The sequence below is a fragment of the Balaenoptera physalus genome, assembly GCF_965194825.1.
Source record: "Balaenoptera physalus genome assembly, chromosome: 17".
Lineage (NCBI taxonomy): Eukaryota > Metazoa > Chordata > Mammalia > Artiodactyla > Balaenopteridae > Balaenoptera > Balaenoptera physalus.
In genome coordinates, this window is record NC_138895.1 from 58,048,634 (window position 1) to 58,072,981 (window position 24,348).

The 24,348-nt window shown below is 41.3% G+C and overlaps 1 protein-coding gene across 9 annotated transcripts in view; it reads right to left on the reverse strand.

Moving 5' to 3' along the window:
* Window positions 1-24,348, reverse strand: part of SYBU (syntabulin) — a 118,263-nt gene that overhangs the window by 49,389 nt on the left and 44,526 nt on the right. For 6 of the 9 annotated variants that reach the window (XM_082434299.1, XM_082434301.1, XM_082434298.1 and 3 more), the window contains 3 exons: window positions 22,965-23,045; window positions 21,009-21,213; window positions 102-299 (listed from right to left, as the gene is read on the reverse strand). In XM_082434299.1, the coding sequence (XP_082290425.1) occupies window positions 102-299; window positions 21,009-21,213; window positions 22,965-22,988 (427 nt within the window). In that variant the 5' untranslated portion in view covers window positions 22,989-23,045. Of the gene's footprint in view, window positions 1-97; window positions 300-17,803; window positions 17,986-21,008; window positions 21,214-22,964; window positions 23,046-24,348 lie in introns of those variants that run through there. The other 3 variants (XM_082434294.1, XM_082434296.1, XM_082434302.1) reach the window with 3 other exon arrangements.

Here is a 24,348-nt window from a genome sequence, read left to right on the forward strand (position 1 = left end):
GTTCCCTACCTTGATATACAGGTGTTTCATTTCAAATTTCATCTGAAATCCCTCTAGTCATATTGCTCCAGTAAGAACATGAAGAGTTTACGTACACTCACCTGGTTTTACAAGGCCTGACTTTGGTTCCTTCTTATGTCGAGCTGACTGGATGCTTCCCTCACCAACCATTCCAACTGTGCATTTCTTTCTGGTAAAGTCTTCATCACTTCCAGGGCAAAAGCCAACAGGGCTGCTCCCAGCATCCGAGGGCGTTTTCACGGGAGATACTGACTGACTACTAGGACAGCCTGTGTCATCTGGAAGACAAGAATCGATGAGTGTTTAATGAGGAGGGAGGAGATCAATGATGGCAAAGGGAGGGCAGGCATGCCCTCCCCCCAGCTCAGAGCGCCATGCCCATGCGCGCTCACACACACGTACTCTGCTCAAGAGGCCCGGGTTGACTCCTGTGGGTGACTTGCCTTTTGTTTTCCATATTCTGGCCAATCATTTTAACAAAGGAAATAACAGCTATTATAAAACATTTTAAGGCAAAACCTGACAAGATTTTGCATCACAAATATTTCTGTAACACTCTTATTGTCAAAACCTAAATTAGTTTGTTTTGACACTTGAGGTAGTATACTTTTGGGTCATAATCGTCCATAAATTTTTGATGGGGTAGGTAATAAAACATTTGCCAGAGCAATTCAGGATTATTAATATAAAGTCTTCGGGGTTGTCGGTGTTAGGAAAAAGTTACTTGAATATTATTGACCACACCCAGTTTTTGATTACTGGGCCTATCAAGTGGTTAACAGAGTTTGATAGAGGCGAGAGCTGGCTTTAGGAGTCCAAGGAAGCAGAAGGCAGTGATCCTGTTTTATTATCAAATGCACTCAGCCAAAAACACATCAGTCAGATATCTTGCTGCCTGGGGTAAATGGGTAAAATAAAAATGATATTCAAATTAAAAATATTCCCTTAACTTTCAAGTTATATATTACTACCATGGTCATTACTATAAGTTAATATGCATGATATGAAGTGACCTGTGTAGATGCTTATTAAGCAAACAGGAAAGTCGCATTGCTGACTCCTATAAATGCTTTCCATATCTATTAAATATTTATAATGGTTGGTTAATTCATTTATACTGTGGTGAGAACTGTATGGGAATTTAAAGCCAATCAACATTACTTAACAGTATGTCTACTCAAACTAATCAATTAGTGGTAAATCTTCACTGCTAAATAATTCTTTATTATATGGAAATATTTTGATGTCAGAGTTACTTTAGTAACTAAGTGGGCAAAAAATGAATAAGGACATTTAGTACTAATAACTTTTAGGACTATTACACTTTTATAAATATTAAAGGAACTAAAATAATTTGCCATCTAGCAAAGGCTATCTTAAAACTTCATAGCTTGAATGAAGACAGAAACAGAAGTAGTTCTGAATAAAATATACTGGTTGCCTGAATTAAGATGACTAGAATCCATCTAAAAAGTAATTGCCTTTGCTTCATTTTTGGCCTTTACTTCAATTTTTATTATGAAATATCTAAGTTCCTAGAACAAAGTGAACTTGGCACTAGTAAAATGAAGTATTTCCCTTGATCTTTTTTGACTTTTGGACATATTAGTCTATATAAGACCTCAATGGTCTGTTTCTGGAAGTAAATGGTTTTTAGTGCACGGTTCATACCTTCTGTCTTTGTTGCTCTTTTAAATGTGCTATGTTCTTCCTGAATTGAAGAAACTTTGGCCCTGAATCACTGTGATGAGAATCCTCTTGGCTGCTACTGCTTCGCTATTGTCCCTGGCTTTCTCCTACATTTGCATGTCCCATGCTTCAATCCAAAGAAATCTGAGCTCCTTTCAATCCAAAGAAATCTGAGTGCAAAGTTGCTAATTACTCAGACAGATTCCAGCACTTTTACAAGGTTCAACAGGTCTGCACATGGCCTTGGGAGAGCCTGGTTCCTGATTCCTATCCCAAAGCAGAGAAGCTCAAATGATAGAGGTCTAATCATCCAAAATTACCTATTGTCTTTAAAAAGTATTTCCCTATGAGTCAGTTCCATAAATTACTTCTTTTAAAAGAGAGATGGCCCAAATTAACAAAAATCCATGCTTCAGATTCTCTACCCTAAAAGGTAATTTTTCTTGAGAACTCTCAGACTGAAAGGGACAAAATTAAACAATTTCCAGTATTGAGAAACACTGTGGAAATTGTAATTTAAGTAAACAGAAAACGAATGCGTTTTGTTTGGTTCTACTATCATTTTGCCAGAGTTAAATAAGAAGGAATGTGGATATGCCATGTTTTCAGTACTAGTCATTTCAAGGATTAAGTACTAGGGTCTGATTAAAAATTGGGGACTGAAGTTATTCAGGATGGTGGCAGTTTAGGGAAGGCAGTAGCAATTTTTCACCTGGCATGTATGCCTCACCTGTCATCAATATTTACAGCCAATAACTCCAGGGGCAAGGATTGAGAAGATGAATACCTAAATAAATCTTTAACTTCAGGTACCTCGTACAGCATTTGAATCATTACCTAGTAAACAACTGTTCATTTATCACCTCTTAACTGTCTGGTATTGCACTTCACATTGAGGGGGAAATGAGAGGGACATGAGACATCGTCTTTCATTAAACAAATATGTATCAAGTCCTGGCACTGAACCAGCCACAGGCACTGTACCCAGCCCCCATACTGATGGAGCTTATAAGTAAGTAAAAGGGGTTGGTAAATATCACTTCCAGCGCATAGTTCCTGTAAACTGCTAAATCTGTTAAGGCAAATCCATACCCAAGAAAAACTGACTTATCAGAGAAGCTTGGGGCATTTGCCTGTTTTGTCTAATGGGACCGACACTAACAAAGGAATCTGGTTTTGGAAAGGGCAGGGCCATTAATTTTCCTACTACAGAGACCACACTTTAAGTTATGCAAACTAAGCCCCGAGAAAAAGCAACAGAGCTTCAGTACCAGAGAGTCATCTGGTCACCTGTGGCACTTGAGGTATTTTCCTCTGTGCAGCACTGAAGAAGTGGTTATTTTTTCAACAAGTCTTGTTTAGGGCCCCTTCCCTCCTCCCCCTCCCCTTCCCTCCTCTTCCTCTTCCTCCTCCTTTTTAACTTCATGATCAGAGCTGGAAGCAGACCACCAGTCCAGATGAAGATAATATTCCTTTCCAAAATGCAATGCAAAATATTCTTAGTTCACATTTACTCCAAGATTCTAAGAATAGGGAGCCAAGTTGATGTTCTTTGCTTGTTCACGTCTCATCTTACTATGTGCCAAACTACATGCGGATCCAGCACATATTAAAGAGATTTATTTATTAAACCTGCTTCAGTTAAACACTTTGTGTGTGCCTTCTGTTCCTTGCTGCTACCTTGACTGTTGAATTTGTCTTGTAGAATTATAGCTTTTATTAGTTATGTTAGTATAAAGAAATTATCAATGAGAAAAATTTCTAATACGACACCATGAAGAAACTGTTTCTGGGCAGGAAATGGCAGAAATCCTGAATGATTTACCCAGAAAAGTGTGGGTTGTTTCAGATTTCCAGAATGGAGAAAAGTAAGAACATTTCAGCCTGGTTTTAGCATAAGGGAAGCTTTCCTCCAAGGCTTTAGGAAGAGAGTGTAGGAGACTGTCAGTTCTACTGGAGAGAAATGAGTTTTTCTTTTAAAACACACTTAAACACACACCCACACCAGCTCTTACATAGTTGAGTTTTTACATTTCTTTCTCTACTATTCATGGTAAGTATAACTTCATTAAAAAAAAATATACGCAATAGGACCACTTTCCATGTTTTACACAGTGTGATCCATTTGGGATGGAGCCATATGAGATGATTTCCTTCCAGGGTCAAAAATTTAAAACCCCATTTACTTGGGTCTGGGATGGCCCCTGGTGGATCTCAGGTAAAAGTGACCCACATCGAGGCCACATCTAAATGATCACCATCTGCACTGAAGGAGACTAATTTACATGCCCTGTTTTATTTATACTGAGGAATAAGTTCTTTCGCTGATTTGTTCTTGTTTGTTTGCTTTGAATACATCAACCCACAGGATTAAGGATAAGTGAAGAACATTTACAGATCCAGGAACTTCCAGAAGTTGTGGCCCACCTCAAGTGCTGTAAGAAATATACTACTAACTAGTTTCCAAATTGGTTTTAAGGGAAAAAAATTTTAAGGTCTATAAGGATAGATGAGAGAAGCAGACATCTAATATAATTTTGTAGTCTGGAGGTTGTTAAAAAATGATTTTTAATCTATTTTCCTCTCCCTTTACATTACAGGCTTTTTGAGAATATAGGATATAGTTAATAATCGTAAAATGACTCTACTTATAATTCTGAAAAAAGTGTGTATAAGTATCTTTTAAAATAATTTGTATCTTACTTTAAATGACTAAAGAAACTTGCTAAATTAAAGAAAATCTTCTGTTGGGTTGTTAAAATTTTAACAGATTTTTTAATTATAAAAGTAATAATCTTTAATGCAGAAGATGTAGAGTACAGAAACGTACAAAGAAGTAAAAAAAAAAAAAAAAAAAAAAGGAGGGGGGGATAATATTTTCCTATAATTGTACTGCCCAGAAAAAATATGTAGCTATTCGGCATACTTCTTACTGATTTTTTATACATATGATTTACTTGCTTGCTTGCTCTTCGTTTTGTTAAAATTTCAACATACATTATAGTCTCATCACTCTGTTATCGAAAATTTCTCCCTGGAATTTGTCAGGCTAGAAAGAAAGAAGCTATTAAGACTAACAGTAGCCAACACAAAGGGTCCCCACTGGCCAAAGATGGAATAATTTGAGCATCAAAAAGAATAATAAATGCAAATGACTGATAATCATTGGATATACTTTAAAGATCTATGAGTTAGTTCAAAGTAATACAAAATAAAACTAAAGAAGAAAGGCCCTTTCAACTCCCCCAAAATCCCAACCCACTGAAAATCTTTGGAAGTGACCCAGGGGCCAATTCTTTATATTGAAATTTGGCGATTAAAAGGAAAGAAAGAATTAACATATATCCTGATTGTAGAAAATGTTACTGGACAAACTGTATTTCAGGATAACTTAAATCGCTCATTGATATTGGGAAGTTCTCCCTTACAGAAGCATTCTGGTTAATTAAAGTAGATGGAATAGCAGAAAATTAGTACAGTTGACCCTTGAACAACATGCGGGTTAGGGGTGCCAAACTCCATGCAGTCGAAGACCCACGTGTAACTTGGCAGTGGCCCACCACATAGGTGGTTCCATACCCAAGGATTCAACAAACAGTGGATCATGTAGGACTATGGTATATCGCTATTTTAAAAAATCTGAGTATAAATGGGCCCACACACTTTAAATGCATGTTGTTCAAGGGTCGACTGTATTCTGCAATTATTTATAATGAAATACTTGATTTAGGCACCAAACATAATGGATGAAACCATCAGACAAAAGGCTGATGGAGAGTCTGCAGTAGAGGGATCAAGCCTCACCCATTTGTACCAACTGAGTATTCCTAGCGTCGCTGACAGTGGGGTACCAGACGTTATATACCTTCTGATGGGATGTGAGATGAAGCACACGGCATTCTCCACATTCTTGCCACAAAAAAACTGTCCCTGAATCTAACCAAGCTTTAAAGCTAATGTCCACCTTATAAACTAGATGGAGAACAGTAATGGGTTAAATCAGGGGTTGGCAAACTGCAGCCTGCAGGCCAAATCCTGTCAGCTGCCTGCTTTTGTAAATCAAATGTTATTGGAACACAGCCCAATACTTTACATAGTGTCAACTGTGGCTTTCAAGCACAAAGGTGAATAATTACAACAGAGATCATCTGGCCAGCAAAGCTGAAAATATTTCCTATATGGTCCTTTTCAGAAAAAGTTTGCTGGCCTCTGGGTTAAATGACACCATGAGGAAGCAAACAGGCACTTTTGAGACAACTAGGGCTAGTAGTTTCAGTGTTCTCTAGTGTACCAAGGAATTATGTTAAATTCCTTGTTAAATTATGTTAGTAATGAAAATGGCACTGTGATTATGTAAGAAAATGTCCATTTTTTTTAAGAAAGCATGCTGAGGTATGTAGGTAGACATGAAATAACATATGTCTGGATATATGCTTTAAAATGCTTCAGCAAAGTAAAAGAGAAAAGAGAAAAAGGGAGAGATGTAGCAAATATGACAGCATCTTGCTATTAATCTGGATAAATTGGGCAAGCAGCTTATTGGTGTTCATTGTAGTATTATCTCTTCTTTGGGTATGTTTTTAAAAGTGTCAAAATGTTTTATTTAATTTCTCAAAAACATTATTTTAAATAAGTAACTATTTAAAATAGGAACACAGTGTTTCTAAAAATCAATTCCTTCTTGTAGGGTATTTTAGGATGTTTCCAATTTTCTCACTATTATTGAAATTGCTTTAACACCACATTTTACAGATAAATCTCTTGTCAAAATTTTTATTATCTCATAGAACATATCTCTAAAAATGGATTACTAAGACATCCGAGAAATCTGAGGCAATTTATATTCCTATTATATTGTATGAGAGTATCCCACTTATTAAATTCCTGCCAATAATGAATACTAGTTTGTTTGCATTTTTGCCAAGTTAATAATGCAAAGTGTATTTCTGATGTTTTAGCTTGCATGTATTTAATTATCAGTGAGGCTTAATGTCCTTCATATGTTTGCTGGCCTTTTATTTTTACACTTATCCTATGTATTGTTCATGTCCTCTGACAACTTTTCTATTAAGGTGTTAAGGAATTCTTATTGATCTGTAAGAAATCCTTATATATGAAAGGCATAGCCCTTTGGCATAGTTCACCAAGTTTGTTTGCTTTTAGTTTATAATGTTTTTGACAACCAACCTTTTCTAATTTCTAGTTGTCACATCTCTCCATATTTTCCTTTGTGATGTCTTCCAATGCTTTAATGCTTAGAATGTCCTTCTTATTAACTCCAAGATCAATTAACTATTACCTACACTTTCTTCTAGATTTTTATAATTTCAGTTTTTATTATATCAAATTCATCTGGAATTCATTTTAAAATGCAGTGTAAGGTTAGATGTTAACTGTACTATTATTATTATTTTCTTAATTTTTAGGAAATTTATCCTTTCCATATTACTTTGAAATGCTTTTCTGATAAAATTTTGAAAGCAATGAATATTTTTTGCAAAGTGAACATATATATACACACACATATATACATTTGTATATATATATTTTTTTAATCCACATTTTAAAATATTAGGATTGCCCAAAGTGTGTGTGTGTGCCATATAATTTCCTGATACTTAATTAAAGTGTCTAACAACCAGTGCCATCCAACACATTTGGTGGCAATTATGATGACCAAGTTCCTACTTCAACTTCCTTGTAACCTAAAGATTACATATAAAATATTTCTTCAAAGTCCAAGAAACATCTCTAGAACTTCTGGTTCACTTCTGAATTTAGATCTCAGAGCTCATTTGTTTTCCAAAATGCTGAACTAAACAATTCCAAAAGACATACTTAAAAATAACATCAGGCGGAAGAAAACGTGGTTTTGTGCCATAATGTCTTGAAACATTCAGTTACGGTTTGATGCTGTTCAATGTTCAGTTGCATAATTTGGAGGAAGAATCATTTCTATTTTAAGGAAACATTACTTTAAACTATATAGAAATCTAGTTGATTCTCATGAATGACAAAAGTGTTTACAGACTATTTATTCATCCATTCAACAAATATTTACTGAGTATCTACTACGTGCCAGACACTGTTATAGGTGTTACTAGTCTTACTGCTCCAGACACTGACATTTTTTAAGATAGTCCAATGGAGACAGATAAAATGTCATAGCTTAAACTCATGGTTAATCTGAACCCTGTGAAATTCTTACTACAAACCATTCAATGCTCTGAAAGGATGTAGGTAGGTAAGAAAAGTAACATTTATTAAGTAGCTATCATGTGGCAAGGATACTAATTTTTATCATATAATTTTAATAATATCTCATTTTTATAAGTGGAAAAAACTGAGGCTCAGAGAGGTTAACAAATCCAGCCACACAGCTACTAAGGTATGGACCCAAAGATTCAAACTCAGGTTTGTCTGACTGTAAAGTCCTTGTTTTTCTCACCACCACAAGCTAACTGTTTTCTAAATTTTCCTACCTATGTTTGCTCCAAGAGGAGACAGCAGAAATTCTGGGAATGCTCAAATTAAAAACAGACAAAGGAAGCTGTTAGAAAGAAGCCATCCCATCATAAACAGACCACAAAATTTGAGGCAAAAAACTCTAGTTGTTTCCAGTTTTTGCTTCAACACAGTAACCATTTAATGCATGCCGTTCAGATAATTTTGCATTCTAGGCTTTCAGTAGCAAAATTTGAACTTCTATTCCTTCACCTAATTTTAGCATCTTTTCGGAGTGAGAATTCACAAGTCTACAAGTCTCCACACTAATTTGCTTCAGTATTATACAATGTGACACTACACAATTGCCAATGCTGAAGTGTAAGAATCTCATTCATCCATCCATCCATCCTTCCTTCCCACACATGATTACTGATTTCCTATTGTGTGCCAGATAGTCTTCAAGATATTAGAAATGTAATGATGACCAAGACTCTAAGATCCTTGTCCTCAAGGAGTTCACATTCTAGTGGTGGAGACAGTTAATGAAGAAGTAAAAAAACACAGAGAGAAGAAATTTTGATTGTGATGTACTGTTAATGAAACAAACTGGGTGATATTATAGAGACTAGCTAGGTGGGAGGTCGGAAGGTACTTCATTAGACAGGTTGTCATGGAAGGTCCTGAAGAGGTAATTTGAATTGAGACCAAAAAAAATGAGAAGGAACCATTCCTGGAAAAGGCAGGGAAGAGAAAAGTCCAGGAAGAGGGAACAAGGAGTTTGGTGCACTGAGGAAACTGAGAAGAGGCCCGGAAAGCTGAGGGCAGAGAAGAATTGATGATGAGGCTGAAGGCAGGTGGAAGTCCGAGCATGTGCAGGATTATAGGCAGGAAACCTACATTAATCTCCAGTGCAATGGAAGCCATCGTGTGCATTAAGCAGGAGATGACCATGATTGGTCTGTGCAGAACAGACTGAATTAGTGATGTTACGTCTTGTTAATATTTATTGAGTGCCTACTAAATACCAGGTATGTTTAGAATACTAAACACTTACTTAACGCATTTAATTAACTTAATCTCTTTGAGACAGGCACTAATAAGATAGGCATACAAAACCAGCACTAGAGTTTAAGCCACCTCCCTGAGGCTACAGTAAGCCGTGGATATGAATCCAAAGAGGCTAACTGCAGAGGCTCCTTCTTAACCCCTATGCTGTGTGGCCCCTTTAGGAATGAAGACTTAGAAGCAATAAACCCAGGTGGAGACCACTGTCATAGTAGAAATGAGAGATGACAGTGGTTTGGGGTGGTAGTAGTAAAAATTGAGAAAAGGAGATGGATTTGGGATACATTTTGGAAACATAATTGGAAGCATTAAGATATGACAATGAAAAGTAGGAAGGGGTCAAGAACACCTTCTAGGTTCTTTGCTTAAGCAATGGAGAATATGGTGGTCACTTCTGAGTTTGGAGAAAAATGGGTTTATGAGTTTGTGGGGGGTGAAATTAAGAATTCTGGTTTTGATATGTTAAATCTGAGACACAAATTAACCAGGACGCTGGAGATATCAAGTAGGCAGTTGGATATGTGAGCCTAAAGCTCAGAGGAGAGGTCGGGTCGGGGAGCATCACCATCCTACAAGTGAGGAATTTAAAGATTTGAGCCCTTGGGGAGGGCAGGAAGAGAGGAGGGCTGAAGACTGAGGCACCTGACCCTGTAAGGGGGGAAGGGATGCGCTGGAGCTAACAAAGACTCTCAGGGGGTGGTACCTCAGGAGCCAAGGAGGAAAATCTTTCCTAAGAAAGAAGCTTGTTCAACCGTGTTGAGCGCTGCTGGGAAATCAAGGAAAATGAGGACAGACAAGAGGATGTCAGATTCGCCAACGTGGTCACTCACGTGGCTTGACAAGGGCAAATTACGGAGATAGGATTTTGGAGAAGTTTTGCTTGTGAAGAGGAGCGGGGAAATAAGATGGCAGGTGCAAGGTGATGAGGGGCCAAAGGGAACTTAATTTCTCTGAAGGATGTGTAAACGCAAGCGTATGTGTGTGCTGATGGAGGTGAGCTTGTTAAAGTAATTGGAATGAAGCACCTCCACGAAGACATGCAACAACCTACGTCTATAAAAACCAAGTGGAGAACTGAGAAATTATTTAATGAACGTTTCCCTGGTTTCTTGGAGACAAAATAATCATTTCCCATATAAACATTCCCGGGATTTCTGAGCTATTTTGGAGCCTTGAGTGCTCCCATAAAAGTCATTCTGGTGCAGCACTCGGCAGCAAAGGAGCACATGAAGTGAAGTGAGGAGAGGCAAGTCCACTTCTTCACAGGACTCGTGCTTTCTCTCAAACAAGGGCCTCTACTTGGTTTTCTACCAAGCGCCAAGTTGTCTGATTTGTATGAGCAACCACAGGAGGAATTTGGAGGGGTAAATATCTTGGTCCAAATAGTCAATGTAGTATAATGACACATTATCTAGGAGTTTTGGTGAGGGAGCAGCCGATGCTGAAACTGGGAACCAGGGTGGCTCAGTCACTGCCAGGAGACAGGTGAGCCCCAGCAGGGGGGTGGGGAATTCTTCTGTCTCGCAAGCTTTTATTTCTCCTGTTCTTTCTTTCACAGGGTTATGATCTTTCCAAAACAGGGATGTTACTAATACTTCTGATCTTCCCTCTTCTTAGTAATATGAGTTTATTTGCAGTTTCTAAGCCATACCTTTATAAAGATTTGTTTTTTTTTAAGGTTCCTCGTTGGGAGAAGATAGCAGAGAGGGAGAAGCGGAGAGGGAGGGAGGTGAGCTGGAAGGTAGGAAGGAAAGAATAGAGACACAGAGACAGACACTAACAAGCTATCTCTTGATCTCTTGAGAACCTTGTAAGAAGGAAACTGCAAACCACTCTTAGGACACCTGAATTACAGTGAGCTCTTTTGCAGCAATGTAAATCCTTTCCCCCTTCCTTCTATTTTTTCTCACATTGAGAATTTGAAGATAGTGCTTGTCAAGATGGAGTAAGGCATAAAAATGGAGAAATGTTAAAGAACATTAAGGAAAAAACAATGCTTATTATACAGTTTGTGTAATTGCTACATGTCAATTTTTTTCTATTTGGAAAAAAAGAAATTGCTTTAGGGAATATATGTGAAGCATGGTATTTACTTCACTTTAAAGAAAAGGTACAAAGAAAGAAAAGGGAGAGAGAAAGAAATATGCTCAGGAACAAGTTAGTTCCAGTGACATTCACAAAATGAAATTCTGAATTTTGACAGTTAGCCTCAGAGATGAAAGGTCCATCCACAGAAGAATGGCTGAATAAATGAAGGCCCTCCAAACAGTGGAATACGAGCTGTCATTACAATGTACTGACAAGCAGTGACAGGTGCAGGGACTGCCTGGAATGCACACTCCTGGAGGTCAGGAGTCCTGTCAGGGCTCTTCATCCGTCTAGTTCAGCTCCTAGGATAGCACCTTGCCCACAACAGGCGTTCAGTAAATATTTACTTCAATAAACAGAAAGGGTCATGGGTCAGTACAGCATGATCTCACTTCGGCAAAAAGCAAAACAAGATAAATCCTATAAATGTGATTACATCCACTCTGACATATGTGTTTGCACATGGTTATTAGTTTTGAGTTGAAAACATATAATAATTAGCACTAAGGAAAAGATAATCCTCACAAACACCTCAGAATAAATAGAAGGGCAGGTTAAGGTCCACAGTGTCTCAAGAATTCTGAGAATTGGGTCGGCGTCTAAGATGAATCCTACCTTCAGGGACCCCCCACACTAAAGAGGAGAGAATAAGACGGAGCCAACCAGGAAAGAGGAGACGTCCTGTGAAAATTCACACGGAGCGGGGCAAAGTTGAAGGATGGGTTTCTAGGGGATGGGAGTGAGTGCTGGGCAAGCCCCCATGATGGGCCCTGGGAAGTTTGGTTTGGATTCCCTCAAAAGAGGGGGCAGTCAGCCCAACACGACTGGCTTCCTGGAGCCAGAGCAGGGTAACCCGGGCAGCGAGTGGAGGGCGGGCGCCACGACCATCCAGCAATGCGCAGAGCAGCCGGGCAGGATCTCGGCTCTGGCAGACGAGGGGCTGGACTGGGTCTCCAAAGCAGGAGATGCCACAGTCCAAGCCCGACAGCAGCGGAGGTTTAGGGCGGTTACTGTGAGCAGGCACCAGTGAAGCCACCTTACAATACAGGCACGCCCAGCAGCCTTGTGGACCCCAAGTGCACGCATCTCCCCTGGGCTTTCTCGGAGTAAAATCCACCTGGGCGGTGCGGCGGGGTGGTGGCCAGGGTCAGGTTGAGTCCTGGGAAACGTGGGTATGTGGCTTTGTGCTGAATTCCTTCTTGACTCTAAACTGGGCTGCTGTTATCTAGATGAAGCGGGTGCCATTTACTGAGATGGGAATTTGGGGGGGATGAAGAGGTGAAGACAAAGAATCCACCGTAAGATTTGGTGGAGGGCACTTCAGTGGAATAGGAGGAGGAAAGCCTGATTGCAGTTGAATAAACAGAGCTCAGGCATCACTTCCTCCAGAAAGCTTTGCTGATACCCAAACCTTCCAGTTCTCCCACCACCAGACACACAAAGCGTGTGCACACCTCACACACTCATATACACTCATACACATGTATATCACTCATGACATATCCACACACACATACCAATCACACACACACATGCACCTCACACACACATCTCACACTTACATATACACACAAAAAAGTAAACAAATAAAAAATAAACCGGGCTTCTGTTTTTCTCCTGGCTTCCGAGTACCAGCTCTTGAGTGGGGCATTTTCTGATTTTCTTAGCAAGAGAGCTCTCTTCTAGCTACCACAGCACTGGAGGCGTGGTCCTGTTACACAAATGACTCTTTGACATTTAGAGACGCTGAACTCCTCTGGATAGGAATGTTTCCTTCACTGAATAAACCTATTACATTGAGTACTGGGTACCGTTCTAGTTGTTTTACTTCCCCAGCAACTAAGTATCCTGCTCTCGATGCATTAACTGAATGAAAATATTTCACTTGTCCTGTTCTCCTAATTATACCTTCTACCAAATTCCAATAAATACTCATTAAAAACTGCTGTGTGTCAGGTATAGTGCAAGGAGCTATAGTGTTCCTGCCTTCATGGAGCTTACAGTCTACTGGAGAGTCAGGTAACTAAATATGAAAATTTCAAACCAGGTCACGTGGTCTGATAGAAGAAGCATAAAGAAGAAGCACCTAACCTCGACTGTGAAATGTATCCTTCAGCTACCTACCCTGACCTATGAATAAACTTACCTATATTCACGTGACTCAGGCCTTTCTCTTCTTCCCATATGTGTCTCTCTTGGTCTACCCTAGTCTTATTACAAAGTTATCACTTCTCTACTATTTTCAATCTCTCTCTCTCTTTTTTCTTGTCGATTTTCCCTCAGCCTAAAAACTTTATCAAAATGTCTGTGATTTGATAAACGCCCTATCTTTAAATGCAACACTTGTTTTTATTCTATTTTCTCTTTCCCATCCCTGTTAAGCTTTTAAAAAAGGTTGTTTACACCCTATTTTGTACCCCCCGTTCACACCTCAGCCTGGTGCAATCTGGAGTCCATCCCCACAGTTTTCTGGGACTGTTTCTGCCTAAGATCCCTGATAACCTAGTGGTCTCATCCTTGAGCACTTTTACATACACACCTTACTTACTCTTGCTGCGACCGACATCTGAACCCGTTGGCTGCTTTCTTCTGGGAACGCACTTGTCCTTTGGGATTGGAGACACGGTCACTCCTGGCTCACCTCCTCCCCCTCTATTGCTTGTTCTCAGATGCCTCGGTGCCCTTTTTCTGCGTCCTCTCGTTTTATCTCAGAGTTCTAGCCAGGGTCCTCTAACCTTCTTCCTCCGTGTTCTCCCCTTTGGTAATAACAGCCATCCCCCATATTTAGAAAGTTTGCTTTACAAAAAAAGTTTGCTTTACACTTTCAGGAAAGACCTACATTCGCATTGTTTTCGATAACCGAAAGAAATCTGAAGAGAATGTTTGCTTTTATGAAAAAACGCAAATATCGAAAATAGCATTCAGCATCTGTTTTGTATCGATCTGTTGTAGAGGTAGCGTGCAGCCCGAGCAGTGAGCGTGGCTGCAGAGCTGGTCCTCCAGGAACTACACTCTACATCTCAGCATCAAGCTGCCAGAGCTTTGAACTGTGTCTGTTGCGTCTGTGCTTTACCTTATTTTGGGCATCCGTTAGCAAGACGTGTCCTAAGGTGACTGCTTCTTCGCTCTGTGCCATTTCTGCTTACAAAAGGTTTCCTAGGACGTTCTACTTTAAGATAGTGGGGCAACCTGTATCATCAAGTCCCTTCACTTCAGCTACCAACATCTCTGACTTCTCTTCACAGCTCCAGACCTTTATCTCAAATGCAACAAAGCCTAATCTGAGCTCATTCACCAGACTCATCCTTCTCCCCAGTCCTGCTCCTCCATTTGGGTTCATCCAGTGGAAATTTAGACACCATTCCACTTGTAATTGGTGATTCAGACACGTATGTTCTGGGGCCAACCCCCACACATATTATTTTATCATTTTTCACTTAGACTGTCACCACAATGGCCTTCAGACCAGGCGGGCTCCTCCCCGTCGTTCCCTGTTTCCTCCTATCCGCTCTCCAACATGTAATTAGAAAGATTTTTCTAAATTATAAATCTAGTCATAAACCAGACAACCCTTCCCTGCTGAAAGCCCTTCATTGGTTCTGGAAGATGTTTAGCAATTGCAGAATGGCAGCCCGTGAGCCATATCCAACTACTTACGCGTGCTATTTGGCCCAGATAGTAAGAAAAAAAAAAGTTGAATTTTAAGAATTCTGAATATTGTTAGAAGGGGCACACACTGTCCAGTTCTAGACTCTAATTCTATTGTCATCTACCCAGGTGGCCTCACTCTTTACGTTACTGGCCCAGTTCCTGTATAGACCCTGGATCTCAGGGGTCAAGTTTTTCACACAGCAAACAAAGCCGTTCCTGACCTGGCCCTGCCCACCTTTCTGATCTCATTTCATGCTTTTAACTCAGGTCTGCTGATGCCAAGGCTCATGTTTATCTACTACACCACACTAATGAATGCTACTTCTTTGAACCCTTGGGCTTATGAAATGTGAGAGGCCAATGCAGATAATAAATGGAGCAACAAACTCAAATGACAAGGAAGGAGTATGTGTGGAGTGGGTGTGGGTAAAAGGGACCAGACACAAAATCAGTGAGATAAAGTCAGTTGTGTGGGAAACACATCCAAAGATGTGTCATCCCATTTATTTTGGTGTCAGGGTTAAGGCAGTAAAATAATTGATTTTTCCAATCCCTGTGTTTTATTCATCTTTGTAGCCTTAGCCTGAGCCTTAGCAGGAACTGAATAGATGCTTATTGGGTAATGCATTTTTGTGGACATTTGCAAGAAGCTGAATGTCCTGCTACTCCCAGGCCTCAGTTTCTCTTTTTCCATCTCTCTCAGTATACCTACTGGGTGTTCAGGGTACATTCATGTTGTACCCAGGACACCTGCTTTCAGTATACCCCAGATAATCCTAATACCAAAGTAAGTAAATGAAAAAGAATTAAAAGTATGGCTAGAGATAGTAAATCCAGAGAGAGGATTCCATAGGAAAATAAAGGAAGGAAATGCTTTCTCCTCCCTTTTGCTTTTCTACCACTTGAACACAAGTTAAACCCATTATGTAGACATAAATAATATTATTGCTAAGACTAATGACATGGGAATTGTAAATATAGAGTGAGAAGCTATAATTTCCAGGGAATGTGGAAGCATTTTCCTTGCCTCATGCTATGGGTTTAAACAGCTTGGCTGGCCCCCACTTCTGCCATCTTTGATCCTTGTTCATCTTGGGATGCCACTGGGGCATACCCCTCCCATCCCTCATACAAAAATCCCCAAACACATACAGAACACAAAGCATGAGGCTCAGACTTCAGCAGGCATTAAGAGTCATCCAGAAAGCCTATAAGATACGGATTCCTGGGCCCTCCCATCCTGAGATAATAGGCTCGGGTGGTGCCAAGGCATCTGCATTTTAAACAAGTTTTCCTGGGGATTCAAAAGCAGACAAACAAAATTTCTCAGAAATTGAGAAACAATGTCATAAACATGAGTATTGTACAACATAAAAAATTTTCACGTTAAGTACCATGATTTTCTCTCAGGCATGGTCCAATTCCAACATGATTATCTTTTACTGTTCCCATTGCTAAGTAATTTTTTCATTAAATGTCAAAAATTTTGCTCTTGTCCCCCTGATTGCAGTTACCACGTCCTCAAAGAAACATTGTCCGTGTGCCCTTCATTTGTAACCTATTTCATTGGGTACTTATTTCTGACACTGAGGCAGCTAAGCACTTGAAATATATATTATGCAACAGTGCCTAGGTCCCACGCTCATTAAAATGATACTAAATTCTTAGGGTTTTTGTTTTTTTTCTTCACAGCATGTTGGCAGTCATTCACTTATAGTGTAATTCAGTATTGCAGCTCACTCCAATCAGTTCATCTCAATTCTGATCATTATGTTCAAAGGCTTACTCTATCCAGATGCCAAGTTTCCTCAACTGGACAAAAGCATAGCAGAAATATTTCTGTTTGGCAAGGCCAGGCAAATTTTTGGAGGCATTATCATGCCGCGGCAGGGCACTAGTCAGGTTATAATTTGCCGTTAATTGTTCTTCCCACAAACAGCAACAATGATTACCTCTAGGTCACTGGCACTCAAAGAAGGATTCCTCCTCAGCCACTGTAACCACCAAAGTACTTTCTGCAAACACCCTACTCAGGATTAGACTGCAAAGAATCTTGGATTCTGTCTGTTCAGTTGATTGATCTGGTACATGTTTCTTAATGGGTTAAGTCATAAACTTGACTGTGCATGTGCGTGCACATTAGAAACATGGCTATAACTCAGGGAAATCACTGGTCTCCCATAAAACCATCAGTGCACTATATGCACCATTTCCCCCACCTGCCATGTTTACAAGGCACCCCAAGGAGAACTAGCCTAAAACCCAGTGATCCATCTGCCTCTTAGTTCTAAGGGGTAATTATTGCCTCATCTGAGCAAAGAGAAATGTATGTCATGCTGCTAACCACGTCAGGCGACTGCTGTATGTGACTGACTTGCCCAGGTCATTAGCTTTTCTAATAGAGGCTGGAGTTGTGGCACAACGACAAACACACAAACACAATGCACTACCAACAAAAAATGGGGAGAAAAGTGCACAGAGGCCTAGATTCAGTGGGCCACACCCAGAACACAAATCACAAATAGGGGTTTTATCACTTCTCGTGGGCATGTTAAAACAGGAAACATGGGGAGGGGGAGTGAGAGGGAAGAAAGATAGGGTGATTTGACGCCAAAATATTGGTTAAAAAAAAAACTGACTAAAAATAAAAGAGAGAACATGAAAGCAGGGTTTGTTTGTTCTTTTTCTATTAACTTACTATTAACTGTACTTCCTTATGTATTCTTTTTCTTTTTCTAAGAAAGCATTAGTTAACATTCATTAAGAACGTACAATGTTTTCCTTGCCATGCACACAAAATAGGACCTGGTCTCTAATACAATATAAGCTTAACTGTGCCCACCTGCGGTCATAGTGACTAAGACCCAGTACAAGTTGTAAGGAATAGACTCTTTTAACAGGAGAATGACGTCCAAGTGCAAAATGACATGTGCTGATGAAATGCACAAAACACATGCATCTCTTCAGAGAAATTCTGCTAATAAGAAGCTATTAAAAGAAAAGCTCTGGGGACACGCCCTCAACGAATTGCAAAAGGTCACATACAGCTTCTTCCCTCTGAAATGAGATAGAGACAACATACAAATTAGCACACAGAATATCAAATCATTAAATGTTCCTCTCAAGGCTCCTGTGGGAAGGAAAGGGAGAAGGCAGTGGAAGGAGGGAAGGAAAAGGAGGTAAAAAAACGGACAGGTCACTCTGAAAATAGCATCTGGGCTTTTAATTTCACAGACCAGTAAAAATTAAAGGAAAAACATGAGGGTGAGGGTGGAGGACATTTCAACATAGAGTTGTCATTTATTTTGCTGAAGTACAACTCCAACCACTGTTTGGATTTTTTTGTTATAATACAAATGATAGGAAAGCCAGTCTCTCAAAATGAAGGATAGTCCTTTATGATAATTAAAGTTAACTTTATGTAAACTCAATGAATTATCCTTCTTTTAAAAACTGAATATCTTAGGACATTTGATGCTCTTCACAATTAATGCAGCCTTTGATACAGATTTAGGGAAAGACTCCAGTTTGCAGTTTTAAAACTGTAATTTTCAAATTAAATTGCACTGTGTTTGAGTAACATCTTCGCCTCTAATTTCACTATCAGATTGTAAGAACCCCTCTAACTCCTCATGCCCTCTTTCACATTAGTGAATGTGATGATTTATAAAGAAAACAAACTAATGCACAACAATCACAGTAAGGTTATGAAGTTACAGCAGCAACAGACATCTCTAAATTATCTGAGTTTCATTCTAGCAGAGGATGGTAGTTTTAAGATTTGCATGTACCTTGGTCTCTGACCTAACTGCCATGATAACCAACACGTATTGCAGCTTCAGTGTTGAAGTGGCTGGACTAAAACGAGCTATTTCCCCCTGCTGGTTGGACATGTTTTACAGTCTTTACCTCACTGCCTGCAGCTTTAATACTCCCCATAGTACTAAACCCATTTATTTCCCATCCACCAACTGACCTCCTAAAGCATCATTAACATGTCCCCCAAAGACCTTGCTCCTGTCAATTTTAGTCAGCACAGCACTCAAAAGCCGTCACGGGGCTTTACCAGGGCTCTTAGGAAAGGAAAGCAAAGAACGAAAAGGCATCAACCCAAACCTTGGGGAATAGCCAAGCAGGAAGATGAGACCCAGGAACAGAGGGAGTCCTATCTGGAGGCAGGATTCAAGGCTAAAGATCGAAAGGTAGGTTTATAGACACCCATCATTAGATGCTTCTGCCACTCAATTCTCAACTAGTTAATGGCAGAAGGATCAATATCTACTTTCAGTTTTCACGTACAGCATTATGGCCTTAGTGGGAGACAGGTCTCCTGGGAAGGAGGGTTGATCCAGGAAATAGGTCTTGGAAAGAATGATTCATGGCCAAAATTAACAATTTTATTTGTTTGCCAAATATATTTTCTAAGATCTATTTGGGGATTTTTATTTTGTTTTGACCAACTTTTTCTTTTTTGCTGGTAACACTGCTCACCGTGAAGTCAGTCAGAGAGAGAATGATTATGTGGAGAGAATTTCAGGAATAAATATGGAATTGCGTTATGTAAACAAAGCCGTGTCAGTGTGAAATGATAGTCCCCTGGGTTCATCCACATTCAACTAGAGTGATTCCTGAACTCCAAAATGGAGTGAAAGTAAACAGCATTACATTCTGCAAATACGACTCCAGGTTCTAGGAATCTTAACTACTCCAGCAGTTTTCCTTTTTTTTTCTTTCTGGGAGAGTGTCAAGCAAACCATCAGTGGGTTTCCATTTTACAATGGATTCAGCAACACGTTTTAAAATATAATACTTTGATAGAATTTTTTCAAAACCAAGTAGAGAATCTGAAGCATTGTAGAGAAAAAAAATATAAAAATAAGCAGCACAGTATTTCTAATATACAACTTATGCATTGGGTGGAATTATTTTGTGAAAGTATATAATAAATCTAAAGCTACACTTTTAAAATCCCTGAAAATGTAATCACCAATACTAAATACAATGGAATATTGTATCCTGCTAAATTAGGGCATTAATCATAGCACCTTGATTCATGTCACTTTTCATGCATGTGTTAACCTTCAAATTACATTTTCCCTAGATAAATTCTAAAAATTATCCTCTGTGAAACATTCTTCATGAATCATAAGACAGTCACTCCTTTAAATTTTACCCAAATTCCTAATACTTCTCAAAGAATACAAGTCCTTCTAAGTCATGTGCTTCAATTTGCATAATAGGCTCCGTCAAGAGGTAACGGTGGCACCTCCAGGAAGAGATTTATGCCTTTACCAAATATACTCACGACTCTAAGGAAACTTCCTCAAACATGTATCGAAACTGACATATGTTCTTTGTATTAAGAAACATCATTTATTAAGCACCTCTACAGGCCAGGACCTGCACTAGGACTATACTTAGGTACGTGGTCTCTCTCAACCTCTCGGCTACTCTACAAGGTAGGTATTATCATCCCATTTTATGGATGTAATTACTGAGGCTTAAGGAGATTAAGCGACTTGCCCAAGGTCACACAGCTCGTAAGGGGTAGAAAGGCCAGGGATTCCAGCCCAGGCCTGTAAGGTTACAAAGCCTGTGCTCTTTCCCTCTAATATACAAGGTCAGGCTGGTCCTGGGAAATAAACCACCTTGATCCTGACCTCATTCATTAGGACTTGCTTTATCTTTGAGGATTGCATTAGCAGAAGTACACAGGCTTACAAAGATTGCTAGTATAAAATGTACGCTTCTTTTTCCAGATTTAAAGAAGGAATACATTTTACAAACAGTCATAGAAGCAAGGAGTTAGATTTCACATAGTAAATTATCAACTAGAATAACATATAAAAACAGGTACGAAATTTCATTAGGTTGAACCACTTGAACCTGCTGTGTTCGTAGGTCAAAACAGCCAAAAAGATGCAACCTCATATCATTCATCCTAATAACTAACGTCTCGTCCTAGACTCTAAGGGGCCCGCTCCAGACGCATTTACAATGCCGGGCACTGTACACACCTCCTGCCTTCATTCCCGCGGGTACTGTACCTGAGCAGAAGCTGTTGCTGCTAATGGTCCTCGCTGAGCGCCCAGAGCCGCTGGGGTTGAACTCTCTGCTCTCTTCCTCCGAGAAGGGAGACTCAGAGGCTGGGGACACTTGGTGCTGTTGCCGAGGCAGATGGGGCCGAAGAATCAAACGGGGAATCCGGCTTCGGGAAATCTCCTTCTCATGATGCTGCACTCTCTGCTCCTTCTCCAAATTGGACATCAGAAATAAAACAAAAGAACATTTGTTGCCCCCTCTGAACTCCAGTCTGCTTCTGGGCTCAGTTTCTAAGAAGCCACATTTCTGAATATTGAATCTTCACAGAGTAGTCCTTGTTTCAGTAGCTAAAATGAGCTCCAGAACTCTTCTACTCAGCTAAGCCTTCTAATTTACTGAAGTGCACACACTCCAGCACGGATGTACACACACACACACACACACACACACACACACACACACACTTCCAGCTGCTAGCAGAAAGGCTATTCCATTCTCTCATGCAGTTCCTAACTCACCTTCCCATTCTGGCTTTTCCTATCACATTTAAGCTTTCTGCTCTCTCAAAGGCTCTTTATAACTCACAGCACACTCTGGCTTATTACTTGATTTCCTCCAGACTTCCATTTTGCTTTCCCTGAATTAGCTGTGATACTTTCACTTCTGTTTTCCTGTCTCCCCACAAAGTAGACCCCTATACCTGCAACAATTCTTTCCTGATAGATCACGCAGCCGGATCTTTCAAATCCCCTCTCTTCCGGCCAGGATTTTAATTATTCATTAATATCCTGGTACACAAGGCTTGTTGCCAACAGAAAAGCAAACAAAAATCCAATACCCGGTAAGATGGCTCCACCTTTTACATCATGTTTAGCTTTTGTTTTCCTTACAGGTCACCCATATGAAGTGATTTTTCTCTCTCTCTCCTTCAAGACACAGAATTAAATGCAGAGGGCCGTGCCTTCCTTGGCTTTAAAAATGCCTAAAAAGCAGTATTTTAGCAAAATTTTTCAATTTTTAAAGTGCTTTCCCAATCATTATCTTGTTTAATGTTTACAACCGAGGCCATAGGGAGGACACTAATTTGTGTCCCTATTTACAGATGAGGAAACTGAGGCTAAAAGAGGCAAGGATGCTTAGCCAAACTGCTGCACATCATCTAGAAGCAGAACGGGCGTGCAGTCAGTCCAGTGCTTTTCGGGGTCACCACCACCCTTCCTTATTAAAATGGACTCCTAGGAGGAGCTCTTTGCAAAAAAACCCCACTGCTCACTCCAACCTCTGCAATTGAAAAAGGGCTTTGGATTAGGTAACGAACACTATTTGGAAACATGACCTCCTGCTCATTTCCACGCGGCTTACCAGGAAGGGTCGCTGCCAAAGCAAACACCTCTGGGAGGCCCTCACAGGGCAGGAATGGAAGGGAAAGCCCCAGCCGCGGTAAGTCCCGCGGTCGCTCAGGCACCCACCCTATCCAGGGCAGAAAGCCGCACCCAGCCTCGGGGTTCGTTCTGCACATCAGTCACTCAGCAGGTATCACCCGTCAGTCACGCCGCTCGGCACAAGGCAGACCCTGAACCAATGCTGGCGTCCTTATTTCTCAGTCCCCAATACATCAAATCCTTTTTTATCCGCTTCACACACAGAGGACGTCGACTGAGAGCTAGATCCCAAATCTCCAATTTCAGGGGATGGGATTAACCATTCAGAGTCAATCTTTTTAATCCTCGGGTCAACCCTCCAAACACAGTGTCACCTCCCCATCTCCCAGGTCTCATCACTTGAGTAGCTGTCCCCTGCCTTCTCATCGTGCCCACCACCTCCTTGCCCCCGTTTACCACAACTCTAAACGTCACCCCTCCAGCTCTCACCTGACTTCCTTCCCCGCAGTGCCCACCACTCCTCTCCCTCCGGCGCTCGCGGACACCGCCATCCGCGCCCGCAAGACGTGCCCTCCTTACCTTGGTCTCCCGAAGGGGTCCCATCGCGCTGCCGCCCGCCGGCTCCTCGCGCCGCCGCTGCCGCCGTCCAGGAGGAGGCACCTGCGGGCACCGGGGCGAGGAGACTGCGCTGAGCCGGCGCGCTCTGCGGCCCGCGGCTGCTGCGGGGCCGACGCGCCGCCACCGCTGCGGCAGTTCGCGCAGGGCCCCGAGGGCACGCCCGGCCGCCCCGCCCCGGCCGGACACGTGGTGCCACCGCGGCTCCCGCCCCCGCCTCCCCCGACCTCCCTCACCTGCCTGCCCCCTGGGAGGCGCCTCGGCGCGCCCCGCCCGCCCGACTTTGCCGCGGGCCCTGCCCACCAGTTCCGCGCGCCCCTCCTTGTCTGCCGAGTCCGACCCGGGGAGGGCTTGCGGAGGCTCCAAGCATCTCCAGCAGGGTGACGCCCAACACCCCCTTTTTGGCACCTGGTATCGGGTTCGAAGGGGGTGCACGTCGCAGAGGAGAACCCAGAAAAGCTGTGACATCACTGAGAGCCAAACTGTAGAAAGGGAAAGTTTTTGCCTCGCGGCTGCTCCCTGCCCTCTCGGTTTTAAGTCAACTTACAGCTCCCCACACAATTACCTCGCAGGAGAGAGACAGGGTGGTCCCCCTCCACCCGGACCCCAGCCAAGCGAAAGCTGCACGACTGACACAGCGTCCGGGCTCCGGAATCTCAAAGGCTGCGATTCTCCTTGGAGGATTTGCATCCGAAGGGCCTGGCGATGGCAGCGCAGCACCGCAGGGACAGAAGGAAGAGGCCAGTTCCCGCGGGCTTGGGAAGCCAGGCCCCTTAGGGCGAGAAAGCCTTTTTCTCCAGCTCTGGCCCACAGACGCCCGGGAATGAGTACCAGGCACGCTGCTTTGGGGACACCGCACTTGAACTCAGAAAACCGGTTCAAGGCAGTACTCCACTCCCTTCTAGCCAAGTGCCTATGTGCCTAAAGTTCTTGACCTCTCTGAACTTCAAGTTTATCCTCGTTAAATTTGAGGGATAATAATAATAATACCTACGTCAAGGATAGCTAGGAGGATTAGATGAGGAAAACAAAAAAAAACAGCTATACCCAGCTGATTGAAGAGAACTTTCCAAAGGGCAAAGTCACGTCCAGCTCTTCCGTTCAATATTTGCTGAATCCTCTTACGTGACAGACAGAAAGGCATTTGAGGCAGACAGATTTGTTCAAAATAGCTCAAAAACCTGTTCAGCTGAGGACGTGGAATAGGGATCATCCGTCGTTTGGGTCATGGGCCTTGATTTATTACACTTATTACTGAAGTTTCATCTGATGATGCAACTCTACATGTATAATAACTTAGATGCCCTTTATTTCAGAATTGGAGAATATTCTAAGTAGCAATGTGGAT